Genomic DNA, 22632 nt, shown 5'->3' with positions numbered 1-22632 from the left:
TCATTTTATACCAATCATTTCTTTTTAAATTAGTACCAACAAGAATCTAGGATTTATTTTAGACTTCATTTTGGTAGTACATCCATGATTACCAAATATACACAAGTACCAACTAGTTAATTAGGTTTTACTCGAGTCATTAACGATTGGAATTACTTTGACCAAAAATGTAATGATTTATACATAAGAAACAATGTATATGGTCATTTGGGTACCTATTGGTATCATCTAATGAATAGTCTATCAATATTTAATTGATAATTTAAGATATTATTTGTCAATGTTCTGGCATACATGCTCAGTCAAAATGGAATACGATAAAAGGAAAATTTGTTAGAAGTCCTTTTAAGTAGGCCACTTTGTGATAAAGGTCCTTTCATCACTCTAAGGTTGTGACAAGAGTCCTTTGACCGAATTCTGATCGTTGACTTTTTTATTTCGGCCAAAAAAACTCACATGGCCACTTAACATATTTTCTCCCTCTTTTTCCCTTTATTAAGCCCTAATTTCTTTATCAACCCCTCTATTCGAACCCTAATTTCTCAAGAAAACTCATCAAAATTCAATTTAAACCCTCCCATTAAAATTGAAGGCAATTGTAGGAAATTCGATCCAAATTAAGAGATAATTCCCTTTGTTAATTGTATAAATTTATTTGTTATTGTTGGTTTTATTGCATTTTCATTTTCGGGATTTCAATTTAGGAATTTGAATTTCAATTAGGGCTTAATAAAGGGAAATGGGAAAAAAAACGATTTAAGTGGTCACGTGCAAGTCACGTGACGTTTTTTGGCCATAAAAAAGTCAATGGCCAGAATCTGGCCAAAAGACCCTCGCCCTAACCTAAATGTGATAAAAGTACCTTTGGTGCCACCATTTTTATGAAAGGACTTTTATCACAAAGCGGTCTACTTTAAAGGATCTTTCTCACAAATTTCCTAAATAAAAACATAGGAAGAATAGTTTATATTGAATATATGTAGTAGAGCACATACTTCGTATTCAAAACTTAAAACGTATGACGTTCCATGATTGTGTGTGTGTTGTTGTGGCATTGGGATTTAATTATCAAGAGTAAAAAGAATAGTATTGAAAGGTGGCTCGATCGCAATATACAAGAAGCATGCACCAAACACAATAATTGTTTCGTACACCCGGGTGTACCATGCGCATGGTACACCCGGAAGAACATCACCCTATGAATAAAAGAACATTACCTATAAGTAGAACAAAGAACATTACATATAAATAAAAGAACATTGCCTATAAATAAAAGAACATTACTTATAAATAAAAAATAATCGCAGTTATAATAATTTATTATACATTATAAACGAACATAGAGTACATAAAATAATAAACATTACATATAAATGAGGCTTCATAAAAAATGAACATTAGATATAAATAAAAGAACATTATTAAATTTGTCCTAATGTTCTTTTATTTATATGTAATGTACTTCCGGGTGTACCATGCACATGGTACACCCCCTCTACCATACTATTTTCACACCAAACACCTTAATTGGAATTTTTAATTTCTTTGACAAGATTAAGGTAAAAAATAAAACATAGTAGCTTAGCTTCTAACTTTACCTACCAAACATTGTATGTCTTTGCTGATAGGAACGCAAAGCGTCGAGGAACACATCTTCCCCGAAGTCAGGTGCACAAGTGTTGGTAATATGTAGATGAACATCGGCAATTTGCCACCCCAACAACATGCCTACGCGAAGTTGGCCGCCTGTTCGTATAAATAGGTCTGGAATAGGTCGAGAGCCAAGGACGGCAAGATGTTGTTGAATCAAATCTTCATCAACATCTTCTATTGTAATACTTCCTTCCTTTACTTTGTGGCAAATTTTTCTTGTTGCTTGAACTATGTCGCTTTGTGAAGTGTAGCATGTTGGAAGGACTAAATCAAGTTTTGCATTGTCTTTTGTTGCTTCCTCCACATTCTTTATTGTGGCTTGAAGTGATTCAGATAACATGTACTTTTCTCCTACCGCCAACACTCTTACTCCTTGTCTGTTTCACAAGGGTTGCCAAAAAATAAATAAATAATGAACTTACACTATTTTGGCCCATTGTCACGAAATAGACTAAGTATATCCATCACAAGGGTTGCCAATGATAGGTATACGTACTCTATTTCGTACTCAATAAGTAGAATTGGTTATTGAACAGGTTGTTTGATATTGCGCTAAGTATTGGTACATACCAATGTTATACCAAGAAACAGATACCATGACAATTTTTGCAAAAGAAAAAAAAAAGGAAATTTTGTGAAAAACCACCTTTTAAATTCTTGTTTTTATAAAAACCCACTTATTACAAAAAAAGGTTGTAAAAAATTATCCGTTTATATTTGCTCTAATACTTTATCTTACATGCAAGCATTTACATTTGTTCAATATTTTTCTTAAATTGAGTATCTATGCAACACTGAAGTAGTACATAAAGTATGGATTGAGTACCTCGTAAAATATTCCAATTCTTCCTCTAAAAATGTTTCTAACTGATTTAGAAACAAATCAACTTCTTCCTGTGATGTAAAATTTAGGAGGAAGCGTTAGAATAAAATTAAATATGTATCTTCAAGGAGGATTTATTCATCTATTAATGCTTATTTTTAAAATCTACTCGAGGCGATGCCAAAAATATCAAAGTCGATGGAGCCTTTATAGTAAAGAAAAAATGTTTATGTAATTTGCATAGTATTAGTCAAATTTAATTATTTAATACTTCTTTCATTTTGAAATTATGTTGAAAAATAATCGAGAATTTTCATTGTCATATACAAATAATAAAATAGAAACAAGAACATCTTCATTGAATTACTTTTAACAAACAATCGATTTCACGGTTCATCTAAAGATACTTATTTGCTCATTTTCTTATGATTAAATGAGCAATAAATAATCTTTCAAATGAGTAAAAAGCACATTGGTTAAATCTTGCATCTAATGCATATTAAAATTTTCAACTTTTAATAGAGGGGGGCAAGCATGTATACTTTCAAAGAAGTTTATTTTAATTTTATCTTTGCGAGTTGCACATGAGTTATTATGTGAAGAAATGTGAGGCATTTTTAGTGGGCAAAAAAATATTCTTTTATACTATTACAAGAACTCTCTAATATAAGTTAAGTACCCTTACCAAAAACCTAAAAAAACATTAAAAAAAATTGACCAAGATATGGATACCTTAGATCGCATCTTAAAATTTCTAAGACCATACGCATAGAGTGTGGCACTACTAACTTTCCATTTGAGACAACACTCGAAAAACCTCATGCAAGCCTGAAAGAAAGGCTTATAATCAAGATCTAGGCCATGGTTTTTATGCCATCTTCTAGATCCATCCAAGACTATAGCCACATGTTTAGGAATAATTAACTCTTCTTGTTGACCCAAAACTTCTTCACCATTATGTGCACAATTTATTGGTGTGACGAAATTACACAAGGATCTCAAACTGTTCTTACTACTGATGAAGTGATATGGGTTGTAGTTGGGAAAAGTTGGGTTGTATATTTTTGATGGTTCAACTAATTTTTTAGAAGATGCCAATGAAGAGAAGCCAATTACTCGGACGAAACGTAGCATCTTCACTTGGTAAGTTTTGCTATTGTGGAGGATAGTAGTTAGGTCACTGGATTTTTGGAAATATGGACGTATGGTTTTGGTTTTGGTTTTGTAAACAACTAGAATGATCTACTTATATTCCCAAGTAGGTAGCTCCAAAAAAGTGTCCATTTTTTAGAGGGTATGAGGGATTAGAGATGTCAATGAATCCGATTTGAATTAGGGTAGAGCTTCATTTGTCACCTGCTAAACTCAACTCATCATTCACTTTCATTCATCCGTCATCTGCGAATGAAACGGGTGGATATATAATATGAATAATATCCACATTAGCATTAAGTTATGGTTATTTTCTAGTAGTCATATTTTTTATTTTATTAATAAATGTACGAGTATTAAAAAGGAAACAATAACATGAAATTGCTTCAAAAAATTTAATTTGCATAAAATGTAAATGTTTTTTCTTGCATTATTTCTATTTTTTCACAAGATTTTTAGACAAAAAATATTGAATTTGTTCTCTTTAACTTGTTTCAGATATTTATTACTTCTTATTCTTTAATAAATTCAAATCAGATTAGTACTTTTAATTATCATTTAATTGTTGCAAAATATCGTTAATTACGCATAAAAAAATTTATGAAAATTACATATTAGAAAAGGTCATAACGAGACGAATCTAACAAGAGGACAATGTTTTTCTATATAGATTAGTATTAAAATGCGGTCAAATTTAAGTCAAAATATTAAATCAAATCAAACCAAACCATATAATAAAAATTCAGACCAGACCAAATCTCCTTGCATGTTTCAAGTGAAGAGAACAAGTTCCTTATTAGTATATGTTAACAAGGTGGGTAGATTGTTAACGGGTGGAGTGGAGCTCCACCAAGATATGATTCGATCCATCACCCACTTCATTAATCACCTACGTACTTTTCATTTATCTGTTTCGAGTTTAATTATATCATTTTTAAAGCATGTGGATCAGATTAGTATATATCCATTAAATATTTCCATCTTTAGGAGAGTTGTTTATTTCAGTTCTAATAATTCCTTTGTCCCTTAAAGATATCCATACAAAGGGAGTACACTATTATAGACATCAAATCGTGTCTCCCCAATTGACACCCGATAATTGAAAACATACATTCTGCCTAATTTTTTTCAAGTTACAGAATGGATACATATGGAATTGCTTGAAATTCTCTTCATTAATTAACCTGAAAACCAAAACTTAAAGCTAGCCTACTTTCCTTGTTCCCTCTAGTCGAAAATTAAACTCACTTGATTGTCAAACAATTGAATTTTTATATGAGATTTATATGGTTGGATAACCCTTCAAATAAGCTTTAAAATATAAATTATAAGCCTGATTTTTATTTAATACAAAAGATATTGATATGAGGAAAATATTAAAATTGAGCCCAAAATGGATACCCTTCCATTATTTTGACCATATCTTAAAATCTACACATTAATTGATTTTATTATAATGTTGCAGAGCTTTCAACAACATATATTTATATATTATATACTCATTTTGAGTTCACCATCAAAAGTAGGATTGTGAACATCACATATAAAGTTTAATTATTTTCCCGCCAAATACAATAAAGGTTTAAATACTGATTCCTTTTTCAAATCAAACATATTTTAAATGACTATAAACTTATATTTCATGAATGAACACTTATTTTATAAAATTTGTGATGCCATCAATATACTAGTATTGCTAAAATGAACATAATACTTTTTTATTAGCATGAAATTTAAATGAACATTATATATCTTCTCTATATATGAACATATACATTGTATTATTTTTTTTTTACTTAATTTAATTTTACTTAAATATGAGTTTATACATAAGTCAATAAAATAAACATCATTGGCCAATTTTGAAAATCAATTTGCTGGTAATGAACATCAATTCATCTTCCTGAATTACAATAGGACTTTACATTGTTAATTTCATTTTTTCTTACAAACAAAATACATCTAGAGCCAGAAAATCCATGGATAATCAACTTTGAAATCAAATAGACTATATCATAATCACAAATTCAAACCATTAAATTCAAAATCCTAAATAAAAGCAAGATAAAAAAAAAAAAAAATTAATAATAATAATAATAAAAAAAAAAAACATATTTGATGGAACGTTTTACAAATTCATAAAAAAAAAAAAAAAAAAAAAAAAAAAAAAAAAAAAAACAAAAAGAAAAAAAGAGTACTGTTTAACTACTGTACAGATGTATTATTAGTTTATTACACACATAGGTTCAAAACCTCTTCATTATTGGAAAACAAAAACTAGAGACAATTAGACAAGGTTGCGCCCCACCTCAAAATTTAAAAATGCAGCCCATACCAACTACGATTTTGGGCCTTGCTGATGTCCTAATCAAATCATCTATATTTGGCCATCAATTTTCCATGTCGACCTAAGACAAAGGACACGTTTGATTTGAGCACAAAGTACGAGGCGTATTAACTTGAAATCTATCATATGTTACATATTGGGGGACAAAAAATTGATAGCATAATCCACTAACTGGCGCTTATTTATTTTAAGCACAATTTGAGTTTATTTATTTATTTATACACATAAAATTTCAATAATTGATTTTATTTTTAAGCGTTGATGACATACAAACCTCTTTTAAGTACACTTTCAAAACCAATGTTTATGTTAATTTAGGTGTACATAATCAAATCCATCGAATAAAGTTGAAATAATATTTGATCTAATGTATTCCATAGTATCTTTCTCTCTCTTTGGTTTTTCTTCTACGTAAAATCTTTTACACTCCCCCTATGCTACAATATTAAATGAATGGTGGATTTATATAGAGAAAAACCTCTGGCTAACCAAAAGTTGTACAATGCTTTTCTTATAAACAGGGTCTACAATGAGAATAAAGAAATAATCTGAGCCTTTAGGGCTTTAGATTTTCACATCACAAATTAGAAGAACCACATGTTTCGCGTGTTACTAAGGTCATTTTCGTTATTCATTCTTTCACATTCATCTTTTAAGTCACTATCTCACCAAAAACTTATTTAGCTTATTTAACATTGCACATTACACTCTAAATCAATCAGTGACACCCACAAAACCATGCTTTGTTCAGTGGCGGATCTAGAAAAAATATTTAACGGGGTCAAATAACATTTTACAAATTTTAATGGGGTCAAGTGAGTAATTTTTATGGAAAAAAAAACTTAATTTTGTAAGAAAAAAGCTTAATTTTAGAGGGAAAAAATTTATTCTTCCATGTTAAAGTGGGTTCCCTTGACCCCACTTAGTTGTATGTAAGTCCGCCACTGGCTTTGCTGATTGACCAAAAAAATAAAATAAAATTGTAATCAACCGGAATGATTCATGTACTGAGTTTCGAGAGTAATCGGAGTAGTTGATTGCCATTATTAGTGTTGTCCCTATACTACTCTATCTAATAAAATGCACTCTTTCAGAAAATTAATGGCTACAATATTTTGATAGTCTTTGTAATCTTTTAATCTAGGCCGTCGATATATAATTCTCCTACTAATTAAAAGTTATATATTAAAAAAAAAAAAAAATAACCACACTATCGATAGCATTGATCCTTGAATAAAATCATATTATCAAACAATAGCAAAAAAATCATAAAATAAATTCCATGCTTTTATGGTTAAAAATTAGGCTTGCATCATATTACAGATATTACTACTGTTGTCAGCTCATCCTCCTTGTCAGAGTAAGTTTGTTGTGTTTGTTGTAACAAACTTTTATTCTGTTAGCTTCCTGTATTAATTATTGCTTGCTTTAAATAGTTTCTATCTGTAATACTTAGAGTAATTCAATTAACAGAAACTTTTCCCTCAAGTTTTCTCTCTCTCTCTCTCTCTCTCTCTCTCTTCATTCTTCTTCTTCTTCTTCTTCTCCTTCTTTTCTTCACTTTCTCTCTATAAAATTCAGCTAAAACTTATTTAACCATTAATGGAGGTTCTCGTTCTTTGCTAAGCTTGATTGATTCATTATGGTATCAGAGCAGGTCAATCATACACTAGAATTGTTTTGTTGATTTCGTTGAAATTTTGTTGCTCGTATTCTGGGTGAAGTTTCGTAGTTCTTCGATTGTTTTGTTTGAGCATTGTTCTACTTATTTTCTGAAATTCTGGAGTTGTTTAATTAGTATTTATTGCGTTAATTCACATTGTGATCTGCGATACTTGATTTGTTGACCTTTCTTTGATTCGATTTCTGTTTCAATTAGAATACCTCAATTACTTCAAATCTTCATAATCCAAATCTTCAAAAATGCCTGAAACAAACAATCTAGTTCTCACTAGTGAATTTGTAGGATTCTCTGGTTACTGTAAAGTTTTCTGGTGAAGGCTATAATGAATGGAGAAGAAGTATGATTATAGCATTTTCAGCCAAAAACGAGTTGTGTTTTGTTTATGGAACAATGTTAAGGCCAACTTCTGGACCTGAGGTTCAAGCTTGGGATCGTTGCAATGCAATGATCACTAGTTATCTTCTGCATTCAGTTGATAGTACTATAGCAAGGAGTATTATGTATTTCACTTCTATAAGAGAAATTTGGAAGGATCTTGAAGAGAGATACTCTCAAAGCTCAGGACCTCAGTTGTATACTTTACAACAGTCCTTGAATGAGCCAGTACAAGGTACTACTCTAATTGCTGAATTCTTTGCTTAGATCAAGGCCCTTTGGGATGAGATAAGTGGTTTGAATCCAATACTAGTCTGTACTTACAATGGATGCACATGTAATCAGAGTCAGAAAATTCTGCAGCAACAACAAGAAGAAAGACTAGTGCAAATGCTGATGAAATTGGATGGGAAGTATGCTGGCGTGGGAACAAATTTACTGATGATGCAGCCTCTTCCAAACATATTAGTGGCGTACTGGTTGTTGATGCAAGAGGAAAAGCAAAGGCAAGTGAGTATGATAGATGACACCAACACTATGGCTTTTGCAGCTGATAGAAGGAAGTATAATCAGTATTACTCAGCTCCTAAACCTACAAGAAACTATAGGTTTCAGAATACAGGTCAAGTGAGGCCTAATAACAATTTTTCCTCTGGCAATGCTGGATTTGTGCCAAACATGAGAAGACCTTGGATGTGATATTAAGTTTACATAAGTTATGCAAAGACCTTGGATGTGATATTAAGTTTACATAAGATACATGTGTCATTCAGGATCCAAACAAGAACTCTTCCCTGGTTCTTGGTAAGCTAGAGTTTGGTCTATATGCTGTAGATAATGGAGCTGAATCTTGGCAGAAGGATTCATTTGTCAAGACGGGTATGATTTATGTTTCAAGTTCAGAAGAAGCCAAACTTTGGCATTTAAGACTAGGTCATATGCCCTTCAATAAGTTGCATCATGTTATAGATATGTTTTCTTGTAGTATAGAACATGATTGCATATGTCAAGTTTGTCCTAAGGCTAGACAAACTAGATTACCCTTTCCTAAAAGTTCTATCAAAACTGCTACTAGTTTTGAACTTTTGCACATTGATACTTGGGGTCCTTACAAAAAGGGAACTCATGATAGATATACTTTATTTTTTTCTTACCATTTTTGATGATTACACAAGGAATACATGGAATTTTCTTATGAAAAATAAATCTAATGCAATGAAGATTATTGAAAATTTTACTGTGCTTGTTCAAAATCAGTTTAATGTAAAAATTAAATGCATTAGGTCTAATAGTGCTAAAGAGTTGTGTGAAGGTGATATGTTGGCTTTCTATCATAGAAATGACATTATGCATCAGAAGAGCTGTACAAATACACCACAACAAAATGCCGTGGTGGAAAGAAAACATAGGCATGTGTTAGAAACAGTTAGAGCCTTGTATTTTCAATCCAATGTTCCTAAGTCTATTTGGGGTGAGTGTTTACTTGCTCCAACCCAGCTTATTAATAGAATGCCCTTGAGTTCTATTGGTTTTATTAGTCCTTATGAAAGACTATTTGGTACAAAACCTAGCTTAGATCACTTGAGAGTCTTTGGATGTCTTTGTTATGCTTCTACAGTCAAGGCTCATAGAACCAAGTTTGATCCCAGAGCTTGTATCCTCATTGGTTATCCACCAGGGCAGAAGGCATATAAGTTGCTTGATCTTGAGACCAGAAAAATATGCATCTCTAGAGATGTAATATTTCATGAAAAGCATTTACCAAACTATTTCTCCACCCAAAACACTAACCTACTCCACTTTTCTTACCTGCTTTCACACCTTTCAACCTAGACACAAATCTCAGTATCTCAGAACCTTTTATTATGGATACAGATACACCAACTCCACAAAATAGCCCTACACAACAAAATGACCCAATACCTCAACCTAATCCTATCCCTACAACATTAGGTGATCCTTGTACAGAGGAACGAGACATTTAGGCTGCTATAAGGTAGTCCAACAGACCTGTAAAGCCACCTTCTGGATAATTGACTATGTTACTGGTGTGGCTCATCATTGGTGCAACTTAGTAATATTTGATGATATACCAGCACTAGACAAAGCTTTAATATGTCAAGTTGGTCAAGTAACAGAACCAACTAGTTATTTTGAGGCTTCGTAATGTCCAGAATTGGTTTCTGCTATGCAAAATGAGATTCAAGCCTTGATGGACAATGAAACTTGGGAATAAGTGCTGCTTCCCAAAGGAAAAAAAGGCTATAGGGTGCAAATGGGTGTTCAAAGTCAAGCTTAAAGCATATGAGATTATAGAAAGGTTTAAAGCCAGGCTGGTAGCTAAGGGATTTACTCAAAGATATGGGATAGACTTTGAAGAGAACTTTCACCAGTATTTAAGATGGCTACTGTGAGATGTTTGTTATCTTTGACTGCTAATAAACATTGGGATCTTCATTAACATGACATCAATAATGCCTTCTTACATGGCAATTTGATAGAAGAAGTCTATATGAAAGTTCCAGAGGGGATTTCTAATCCAGATGGGTTGGTATGCAAGCTCAAAAGGTCTCTCTATGAGCTTAAACAAGCCTCAAGAAAGTGGTTTGCAAGGATGAAATCTGAGTTGCTTGGTAAAGGATTCCTACATTCTTAGAATGACTATTCTTTATTTTTAAAAAATTATGTAGAGGATGTCACCATTGTTGCTGTCCATGTGGATGATATCATCGTGACTAGGGATGATTCTCCTACAATCCTTGATCTGAAAGCTCATCTGCATCCTGTTTTCAGCATCAAGGATTTAGGCAAACTGAATTTCTTCCTAGGAATTAGAGTTGCACATGTTCCTCAAGGCATCATTTTGACACAAAGGAAGTTCACTAAGGAGCTTTTACGGGATGGCACCTTAATTGGATGTTTCAAAGACAGCAAAAAACACCTTTGCCTGTCAATTTGAAACTACTTAAGGATGAAGGTTCTTTTTGTCCTGATCCAGTCTTATACAGATGCTTAGTTGGTAAATTGAATTTTTTGACTCACACTCGACCTGACATATCCTTTGTTGTGCAAACCTTGAGTCAATTGTTGTAGCAACAAAGGTTGCCACATTTAACTGCTTTACGGTGGGGGAAGTTGTTTTCGAGGGAGGGTGGGTGGTTTTTGGGGGTGGGAGTGGGCCGGCTAGGGTGGGTTTTAGGGTTGGGAGGGGCTGGCCGACCGTTTTCGGGGGTTAGGGGAGACGGCTGGCCGTTTTCCGATGGGCTGGGGGTTGGCCCTTGCATTTTGCGGTGGCGGAAGGAGAGGGGCGTGGTGGCTGTTAGGGTTTTTAGTTTTTTTTTTTCTTTTATTTTTTTAAAATTTTAGACCAATCACGTGCTGACACGTGTATTGGTTACCTGTTACAACAAGTCGTTGACTTGGTGTTGACCGGTTGGGATCATTGGAGGCAAAGTCATAGCATAGTTGGGATTATTAAAAAATAAATCTTAGGTGGATTGTTAGAAGTAACTCGTACAAAGTTGAGATTATTAAAATGTATTTTTCCTTATTTATATAGGTTAATGTCATGAACCCTTCAAAAAAAAAAAATAATGTCATGAAGTATGATATATATGTGAAACACATACTATATGATATATGTGAAACACATACATCAATTTTGTAAAAAACAAAAAAAAAAAAAAAAAAAAAAAACAAAAAGATATATGCATCAACTACGGTGCACTACTGCACCGTGGTTATGTTTAATATTCTTATACCATCACCAATTATTTACTTACTCCGTACAACATAAGGACTTAAGGTTTATTTGGTTTAACAAGCTACATTTTCGAATGAATACGTAGTTACTAGTTAACATGAGCAATAATAAGGACTTAAGGTTTATTTGGTTTAACAAGTTACATTTTCGAATGAATACGTAGTTAACATGAGCAATAATAAGGACTCAAGGTTTATTTGGTTTAACAAGCTACAATTTTTTTTTTTTTTTGTTTTTTTTTTTCAACACTTTAACAAGCTACATTTTCGAATACGTAATTAACATGATTTCATAATTTGCTAAGCTTAGGGTGCTGCCACAATAAGAATGGTAAATCATCACCTAATAAAATTCTCATAAGGATATTTTTGATTTTAACACCTGACAAAAACTCGAAAATGGGTTTTAACACCTCCAAAAAAACAAGTTTTATTTTAACACCAGACAAATGTTATGAAAAGGGTTTTTACCACCACTTAACGGTTTCCGTCCAAAAATTCCGTTAAGTGGGGTCTACAGTGATACGTGTCACCATTTTACTTGTTTAAAAAAAAACAAAAAAAAAGAATTTTTTTTTTTTAATTTTTTTTCTTTTTTGGTCAATAATAAAGCCACACATGGGATCATGACCCCACTTAATGGATTCCTAAACGGAATCAGTTAAGTGGTGGTAAAAACCATTTTTATAGTTTTTGTTTGGTGTTAAAATAAAAGTTTTTTTTTTTTGAGGGGTGTTAAAAACCATTTTCGAGTTTTTGTCAGGTGTTAAAATCAAAAATATCCTTCTCCTAATTATTCTCTAATATCTTTCAAGCTACCCAAATAACAGATCATTGGCTTCCTGCAATTGATAATACAAATGAAAATATTAGCTCATCCTACAATCAAGAGAAATGAAGCTGGATCAAATTTATCTAAATTTGGTTCTAAATATTTTAATAATAATATAGTCAAGGATGGGTTTTTGGGATGAATTCTCATCACCCATCCTAGTTGCTCTCTAAACACCAAAAAAGAAAAGGACATTTTGTCGAAAAATACATAATAAAACTCAGATTTTGTGAGAAACTACCTAATAAAAAAACGGTTATTTCATGAAATGCCACTGAGCAATTGCAAAATTCACCAAATGCCATGAACCTTTTCAAAATTCACCAAATGCCACTGAGTTTTAAAAAAATTCACCGAGTGCCATTAACGACTAACAACCGTTAGTTGACCGTTAGTTGACCCACCACTTGCCACGTGTCACCTTATGATTGGTCCGTTTTTAAAAAAATTAAAAATAAAGAAATAAAAAAAAACAAAATATAAAAAAAAAATTAAAAAAACTAAACCCCAAACCCAAGCCACCAGCCTAGCCGCCGGTGGTCCCTGAACCCCAGCCATTAGCCCAGCCGCCGGCGGTTCCCGAACCCAGCCACTCACTAGCTACGAAATCTCGTGAAACCAAACACCAACAATAATCCACAATCTATCTAAAGCTGGTGGTGGAGGTTTCGGGATTTCGCTGGTGGATTTCGCATTGTGGTGCTAGTGGAGGTTTCTGGTGGCAGTGGATTTGCGGGGTTTCGGGATTTCGCTGGTGGAGTTTGTGGTGGTGGTCGTGGTCGGGATTTTGGAGTTTCTGGTAAAACGCCATTGAAGCTCCATTGAAGCTCACGCATAAAAGCTTGAGGAACATCATTTCTTCACCATATTTTATTAAACTTGTACCAAAATGTTCACAATTCAACATACAATCAATTAGAGCAAACAATTTTGTGAATTGCTTCACCAAACAAAAAACCCCAATTCAATTTTTTTAGGGTTCGCAAATGGTGGTGGAGGAAGGGGGGTGGTTTTCACGGGCTAGGGGTTTGGGCTAGGGTAGGTGGCGCGATGGGGAAAGGGGAGGGGAAGGGGTGGAAGTCCGCCAACCGCCGGCGCACCTTCCGGTGCTAGCTTCGGCGGCAAAGGGGTTTGGCGGTGCTGCTTGGCTGGCTGGCTGGTGGTAGGCTGGTGGCAGCAATTTGGTAGTTTTCTTTTATTATTATTATTATTATTATTATTATTTTCTTAATTTTTTTTAATTTTTTGTTGTTTTTTTTTTTATTTTTTTTAATTTTTTTTAAAAAACGGACCAATCAGAAGGTGACATGTGGCAAGTGGTGGGATCAACTAATGGTCAACTAACGACTGTGAGTCATTAATGGCACTCGGTGAATTTTTTTTAAAACTCAATGGCATTTGGTGAATTTTGGAAAGGTTCATGGCATTTGGTGAATTTTGCAATTGCTCAGTGGCATTTCATGAAATATCCGATAAAAAATGTTGTAAGAAACTACTTAATAAAATGTAAAATGTTGTAAGAAACTACCTAATAAAAGGTAAATGTTGTAAAATACTACCTTTTTTTCAGATTTCCGCTGTTGACCCACCTCAAACACCCCCGAAACCACCACTTTCATCCCCAACACCAACACAACCTACTTGAAATTGCCTCCACCATGCAAAAACCACACTCCAACCCCAAAACCACCACCTCTAACCCCAAAAACCACCATCTCGAAGCATAAAACTACTATCACCAACTCAAAGTATCCTCCAACCACCCTGAAATGACCTTATCACCTCAAAAACCAACCCCCGCAGTGGTTTCGGGGGTGTTTTGAGGTTGCTCAATGCCATAAAATTAGGTAAATGGTGGATGTTCAGCCAAAGGTAGTATCTTACAATATTTTACCTTTTATTAGGTAATTTCCTACAACAGTTTTTATATTAGGTAGTTGTTCACAAAATTTAGGTTTTACTAGGTAGTTTTTGGCAAAAAGTATAATAATAATAAAAAAAAAAGCCAAACGATGAAACAATTAAGACATTAGAGGAGCACTCACTTGGCCTCTTTGTAAGTTTTTGAAAGAATACATAATAGTGGTGGCAGTAGAAACACCCCATTTAAGACAAAGGTCAGCAAAGAGGGTGTTAGCTTGAAAGAAGGGATCATAATTTAAAGGTTTCCCGTGAGCTTTAAGCCACCTACTACTACCATTTAGTAATATTGCAATATGTTTCGGAATAAGCTCTTTTTGAAGAGTTGCCTACAAGTAATTTTCACTCCCATTATTCTAACTTCAGGTAGTATTGAGGAGTAGTTTGAGTGATTTTTTTTTCTATGCATACAAGTAATTGCTATACATTTCAAGGCTTGGTTTGTGCTTGAAAATAGTGCTACCACAACCAATTAAACTTTGCATTTTCATGGGGGTGTGTGTATGTGTGTGTGTGGGTTGGGGGGGGGGGGGATGTGATATCCTGGAGACATGGGAACGAGTTGAAATGATGACCTATATTTAAAATCCCACTTAAACATATGATACGATTGATTTAAATTAAACTATAATTATCGCTAAAAAAGTTAATATTCTTTGTTTTTAAAAACTCGATTCATTTTTAGGATTCTTTGATTTTTCAGTAAATTTGAAATACAGTGACAAAATTAAATGAAAAAGATAATTGAATGGCTTGCCTTTTCATTAATCACAATGAAAAATATATAATAGTTACAATCTTCCTAACCCTAGAATCAAAAAATATTCTAGAATATTAGGAAGCTAACTAAAATACTCTAGATAATATTTGCAAATAAATATCCTCACAAAAATATAGTATACAATATTATCTCATTACCCCCCCCCCCTCAAGTTGGAGCATTCAGAAATGCCCAACTTGGAAATAAGATAATCAAACTGTGCTTTTTCGAGAGCCTTGGTGAAGATATCCGCAAGCTGAGAACTTGTAGAAACATGAGAGGGAGAAATCAAGCCTTCATTAATTGCATTGTGAACGAATTGACAATCAACTTCAATGTGCAATGTTTAATGTTGACTCATTGTCGAAAGGAGTTTTGTTTTGTAGATTAAGAGTAGGAGTTCGATTAATCAAATGAGCCGCGGCTAAAACACACTCTTCCCAAAAATAAATAGGTAATTTGGCTTGCAATCTCAAGGCTCTACCCACATTAAGAATGTGTTTGTGTTTTCTCTCTACTCTTCCGTTTTGTTGAGGAGTCCATACACACGAGGTTTGAAAGAGAATATCAGTTGCAACAAAATAATCATTCAAACAATTAAATTCGGTTCCATTATCACTTTGCACAATTTCAATTGTTTGATTGAATTGCCTATTCACCATAGCAACAAACGCCATAAACGTCTGTCTTATCAATCAACAAATAAATCCAAACGGCTTTTGAATAATCATCAACAACAGTCAAGAAATTACAAGCTCCACACGACGAAACATGTCGATATGGACCCCATAAATCACAATGTATTTTTTCAAAAATTCTAGAAGCTTTATTATTGTCACTAAAAGGAAATTTGCCTCTAGGATGTTGAGCACGAAAACACACTTCACATCCTTTTGTTAAACTGTATTTATTATTGCTAATATGAGGAAGCAACTTAAGTACTCTCTTCGAATGATGCTCAATTCTTCTGTGCCAAAGATCCAAATTTGATGTTGCTTCAACACGTTGCATCACATCCGGTTTTCTAAGACAATAGAGTCCGTCTTGCCTAAGTCCCGTTCCAATCATCTCCTTCATTTGGTCCTGTATAGTACACATATATGAGTTAAATTGTACAACAACTTTTAACTAATCACTGAGTTGAGAGACAGAAATTAAATTGCAATTCAAATTTGGTACAAAAAGTACTAGAGATAGTGATTTTTTCGGTCAAACAAACAAAACCAGCTAGAGTAGCGAGCACCCTGTCATCATTAGGTAAACCAACTGGACAGTCAATGTTGTGAGTGTCGAATAGCCAAGATTTATTAGCGGTTACATGATGAGTTGCTCCAGTATGGATAATCGAACAAGTATAATTGAACTTACCATTTAGGCGATTTTCGGGATTTTTTGCATTACCCATGAAACCAGCAAGCGCCTTCCATTGTTCAGTGGAAAAAAATTGCCCCACAGGAGAAGTCTGTGAGTCTGCCGTGGCTGCATTAGCACGTGCCCCCCCCCCCCCCCGGTTGCGGGGATTCCAGCCCTCAGGATACCTAGTGATTTCATAGCATTTGCTCAAGTCGTGACCCTTCTTCTGACAATGAGGGCATGGAGTTCGAAACCAGCAACTAGAAACCTCATGGCCTGGTTTATTACAATGGGAGCAACTTTTGGCACCACAGCCACCATTAGAGGTAGCACGGACAGCAAAACCAAGGTCCTCGGCTGGCTGCTTTTCCTTGGTCTCTTGCTTGGCCGTACGAACCCTTTCTTTTTGAGTCACAAGACGATCAACCCAATTAAGGCTTGGTAAAGGATCTTGCGACTAGATATTTGTTCGCAAGGAAGAATAATAACCAACATACAAGCCCATCAAAAAATCATGAAGTTTAGTTTGCTCTTGTCTAACCTCATGCATACGACCCGTCGTGCAACTAGAATAGAAACTACAAGAGATTAAGGGCTCATGATGGTCTAACTCCTGCCATAAGGCATGTAAGTTTCCATAATAAATAGACATTGACAAGGTTTTAGTTTGCTCGCACTTAGCTACGGAAGTACAAAGCTGCTGAACCCTAGGAACATTAGTTTGCGAGAATCTTTTCTTGAGATGATCCCAAAATGCATGGTTTCACGTCTTGAAATTTAGAAAGAGAGGACTTGACCTCGGCATCAATGGTATTTTTGATCCATGAAATTAACATGGTGTTAATGGTTGTCTAATTGGACTTTGTATAGGGAGGTTGCAGCTCAGTGATAGTACCGTCCAGGAAATCAAATTTACGCCTTGCTTCGAGTGCGGTTTGAATATCAGCTGCTCGTTCTTCATAATTATCATCGCCTTTGAGACGAGTTGGTGTGGTAAAATCCACGGGTCGGTCTTGAGGACTGAGAATATAAGGTGAGTTTGGTTCGATTTTAGGTGGTGGCGGTGGTGGTGGTGTATCATCGTCGGGCATGGTTGTTTATGAGAAAAAAAAAATAAATAACCTGCTCTTGATACCATGACAAAATTGAATGAAAAAGATAATTGAATGGCTTGCCTTCTCATTAATCACAATGCAAAATATAAAATAGCTACAATCCTCCTAACCATTGAATCAAAAAATATTCCAGAGTATTAGGAAGTAAACTAAAATACTCTAGAAAAATATTTGCAAATAAATATCATAACAAAAATATAATATATGATACACGATATTATCTCATTATACAAACTTTTACTTTATTGCGTTATTGACATACATAATCTTTTTCTATGTTATCTTACTACATTTGTACAACCCCTCTTATCTAACTCTATTTACATCTTTTTATTCATTCTCTTATTTTATTCTCGTTTTTTCTTGCGCTCAACCATCTAAATTTTTATACATATTGATAGCACGCCATCTAATCACATATAATCAAACAAATGATCACATATGATATCTTACTTTCAAATAAATTATTAACCACGCCATTTAATTTATTACAATTTTTTACCATGCATGCATGTATGAAACTGATTCTCGACTAAAAGAATGTTTATTATCCCATAAACCACACTCATGATTTAAAAATAAAAAATCGATTCAACCCAACTCTATATCAATCTAAATATTGTTTAGGTCAAAATCTAACTGCCAGATAAGACCAGGTTCAATTGTACAATAGCTAGATTGATTATAATATACGAACAATAATGCAAGTTCAAGAAATGAGGATAAATGATCTACAAGAAATGAACAAAGGGGGAAGGGAAGAAGAGACAAGAAGATGACGCAGAAAACCCCAAGAATAAGGGTAAAAACTGCGGGTGGCTATGAGTTCACCAATCCACTAGGTTGATAATTTAATACAAGTACAATGTAGGTTTAGGATAGATTTGTAACGTTGCTAATAATTGCTAATTGCTATGAAATATAAGGCTCAGAGACTGTATGATCCATGTGTACAATGATTCTTGCCCTATTTATAAAAGAAAATCTTCCTAAAGTACTTCAACGACTCCATCCCTAATTCCGTGAAATCCGAGGTTAGTTGCCAGGCTCTACTTCGAGTTTTATGCCACATTCTCCATGCATTATCTGTTGCAGGTTAGACTTATTCTTCGCAAGTAGTTAGCTATAGCTTACTGGCTCCGATTCTCATGGCACTCTCCTTGACTCATTCGACATGAATCTTCTTGGAATATTCCTTGGGAGGACCGTCATTTGACTTCTTTTGATTACTTAAATAAAACTAGATCATTGACTTCGTAGCAACCTATAATCTACAACCTAGCAACCTGCAGACATACGAACCTGTAGTACACTACAACAAATTGACTCTTGTGCCACGGGAATACAAAATTTGTGTCATAATTTAAGCTAGCCACGGGAAAATAAGCTAGAAACTTAAAACTCCAGTGAAATATTATGCCACGGGAGAAAAATATTCGTGGCAAATTGAAACTAGTGCCACGACTATTTTTTTCCCGTGGCAAACAAACACTTATGCCACGGTGATTATGTTACCGTGGCAAACTTACACCTGTGCCACAACTAATTTTATTTATGTGGAAAAATAAAACACTTGCACCATGGTTAATTTTTACATTGTGGCATTAAGACATACAGTTGTGCCACGTTAATTTTTTTTTTTTTTTTTTTTTTTTTTTTTTTTTTTGGCATGCATACAAATATTAACATAAACCGATAACATTCATTTTAAGGAAAATAAACTTAAACTAATGTTGTCAAGAATCTAATGAAATTATTATATGTTCATGCAAAAATATAGAATCAAATTTAATCACAAGATATAGATTATATAAAAATATCTATAAAATTACATACACGTTTACAATTAGTAATATTTTTAATCAATTTATAAGTATATTAGAAATGATGAGTATGTAGGATGGTAAATTATACAATTAAAATAGATTAATTCTTGGGATATTCTCAACGATAACCCCCAACATTTGCTACGCACCAATGGTAACCCCCCCTTTTTTTGGATTATACAAAATAATCTTAATTAAGGTTTTCATCTCATTCATAACCTTATTTCATTAAAATTTATTAACTATAGTTAGATTTGTATTTAAAAAAAAAAAAACTAAAAAAATTACCCTAACCACCTGCCCAGCCACCCCCACCTCCACCGACACCATCACCTAGACCACACCTCACCTGACCCTAAAACTCCACCAGACCACACCCCCCTTCACCAAACCCAACCCCTTCTTACCCGATCACTCTCACCGAACCCCAAAAACCCACCGAAACCCACTCCGAAACACCAAACCCCACCCCCTCACCAGAACCCGAAACCGCTTCGACACCCTCATCGGACTCCAAAACCCCACTAACCCTATCCCAAACAACAAACCCCACCGCGGAATTTAATCGATTGAGGTATTGTAACTCGAGGCTGTGGGACTCGGTAAGTCAATTTGATTCAAATTCAAGCGAATCAAGGAAGATGACGGGGACATTAGAGGAACACGAGTTTAAGCTTTGATGAGAGAGAAGAGACGGCGATGATTAAGGAGGGTTTAGTGAGTTGAAGTGAGTTAACTGGAAATGGGTTGACATGGGGTTCGAAGGGGAGACCTTTGGGAGAGAGAAGAGGGTTTTAAGGGTTTCGGCGCAACGTGGGCTTCTGGCGAGGGCTGGAGTGGGGTCACGGGATTCAAGCACGTTGGGTGGTGGAAGATATTAGCTTCGTCGGCACAGAGGATGGGGTTTGGGCAGGTGGGGGTGGCCGAAAATCGGAAAGGGACGGGAAGGGGATGGGTTTTTGGGTAGGGTGGCCGGAAGGCAAGTGGGGCAGGAGGTCGGGCAGGTGGTGGCTGGGCAGGTGGTTGGGTTAATTTTTTGAGTTTTTTTTTTTTTTTTTTTTTTTTTTTTATTAATAATATAAATCTAACTATAGTTAATAAATTTAATGAAATAAGGTTATGACTGAGATGAAAACCTTAATTAAGGTTATTTTGTATAATAAAAAAAGGGGGGTTACCATTGGTGCGTAGCAAATGTTGGGGGTTACCGTTGAGAATATCCCTTAATTTCTTTTGTTTTTGGCAAAAAAAGATGAAATTTGATTATGTACTATTATAAGACCTTGTTCTTTTGAGCTTCTGAGCACAACAGAGCAGGGATCAGCAGAGTAGAGTAGATTTCAACATCATTATTATTATTAATATTATTATTATTATTATTATTATTATTATTATTATCATTATTATTATTATTATTATTATTATTAGAATTATTATTATTATTATTATTATTTATTGTTATTAAATATTAATTATTATTATTTTTATTACTATTGTTATTAAATATTAATTATTATTATTATCTTTAAATATTAGATATTATTATTAAATTTTAAATATTAACTATTATTATTATTATAAATTATTATTATTATTATTATTATTAATATTATTAATATTATTAATATTATTATTATTATTATTATAAATAATTTTTATTATTATTATTATTATTATATATTATTATTTTCTTTAAATATTATATTTTACTATTAAATATTAATTATTATTACTATTATTAAATTTTAATAATTATTATTATTACTATTATTATTATTATTATTATTATTATTATTATTATTATTATTATTATTATTATTTATTATCACTATTATTATTACCGAATTATTATTATTATTATTATTATTATTAATTATTAATTATTATTATTATTAATAAATAATAATTATTATTATATATTAAATAATTTTAATTTTATTATTATTATTATTATTATTATTATTAAATATTAACTATTATTATAAATATTAATTATTATTATATATTATTATTATTATTAATGTTATTATTATTATTATTATTATTATTATTATTATTATTATTATTATTATTATTATTATTATTATTATTATTATTATCATTATTATTAATTATTAATTTTTAACCACAGTAGAGTAGAGCAAAACAGAGTAGAGCAACTCAGATTTCAATAGAGCAGAGCAGTACAACTCAAAAGAACAGAGCCTAATTGTATAATATTTTTCCACAATTTCAAGTTCATCATTCCAAAACAACGTGAACATTAAACTTATACTAATTACGGAGTTTTAGTAAGTGCTATTTAAGCTTATTTTGTACAGTATAATATTTTTTTGTACAGTATAATATTATTTTTTGACTAAGACAGTATAGTATTTCATGTTACCTTATAAGCTCAATACTATTTGTATAACATTATAAGAGGTAACTTAAAAAAAGGTAAATAAAGAAAAAAAGTACAACTACTGATGAGCCGCTAACTAAACCAAAGCAAAAACAAAAATTCTAAAATTGATTAGGCGCTTAATCCACTGTCATTAGCCGCCAATTTAGTAAAAAAAAATTAGAAAAACCACAAAATTGCCCTCGAAATCAGAAACCTAGTTTTCCTGTAAAAAAAAAATAAAAAAATAAAAAAAATAAAAAAAAATAAAAAATCATAAACCTTGTTTGTTGAAGATTAGAAACCATTCGAACGATAAATCCTTGATTCCCAGATTAAACCAATGCTCGCAAGATCAGCTCTTCGACAAAATTTCAAGGTTAGACAATTAAACATGAATTAATTCTTCGTTTTTTTATATTTAGTGTTTTAATTAATTTATGAATCAATGTTGATTATAGTTGCTATAATTGAATAGAACTGTTTACGGCAATTTTGATTTTGTTTTTGCGAATTTCTGCTTCAATTTCATATGGCTTATTATATAATAATCAAAAGGTGGGATTATTAGATAATAATCAAAAGGTGGGATTCGAAATCATAATAATATCCTAAACATGATACTAGAAACCAAAATAACATCCTAA

At 33.0% G+C, this 22632-nt stretch overlaps 1 protein-coding gene across 1 annotated transcript; it reads right to left on the bottom strand.

Moving 5' to 3' along the window:
- Positions 1-1307: 1307 nt before the first annotated feature.
- Positions 1308-3877, bottom strand: LOC110727129 (isoprenyl transferase-like). The gene is made up of 3 exons (XM_021906667.1): positions 3209-3877; positions 2480-2547; positions 1308-2030 (listed from the first exon to the last, which is right to left on the bottom strand). Exons 1-3 carry the CDS (start codon positions 3608-3610, stop codon positions 1595-1597), a joined length of 906 nt encoding a protein of 301 aa, XP_021762359.1. The 5' UTR covers positions 3611-3877; the 3' UTR covers positions 1308-1594.
- Between the last annotated feature and the right edge of the window lie 18755 nt (positions 3878-22632).

The sequence above is a fragment of the Chenopodium quinoa genome, unplaced genomic scaffold, assembly GCF_001683475.1.
Source record: "Chenopodium quinoa cultivar QQ74 unplaced genomic scaffold, ASM168347v1, whole genome shotgun sequence".
NCBI classification, from domain to species: Eukaryota; Viridiplantae; Streptophyta; class Magnoliopsida; order Caryophyllales; family Amaranthaceae; genus Chenopodium; species Chenopodium quinoa.
Note: the sequence above shows the minus strand (reverse complement) of the source record. Positions and strands in the feature narration are given on the sequence as shown.

What these genes read in the sequence shown, in the direction of transcription:
- LOC110727129 (XM_021906667.1), bottom strand. Translation starts at nt 3,610, where the DNA reads ATGCTACGTTTCGTCCGAGTAATTGGCTTCTCTTCATTGGCATCTTCT. An exon ending in ATTTTAAGATGCGATCTAAG is followed by an intron (nt 2,548 to 3,208) that starts GTATCCATATCT and finishes TTTACATCACAG; the next exon opens with GAAGAAGTTGATTTGTTTCT. An exon ending in GAATTGGAATATTTTACGAG is followed by an intron (nt 2,031 to 2,479) that starts GTACTCAATCCA and finishes CTTGTGAAACAG; the next exon opens with ACAAGGAGTAAGAGTGTTGG.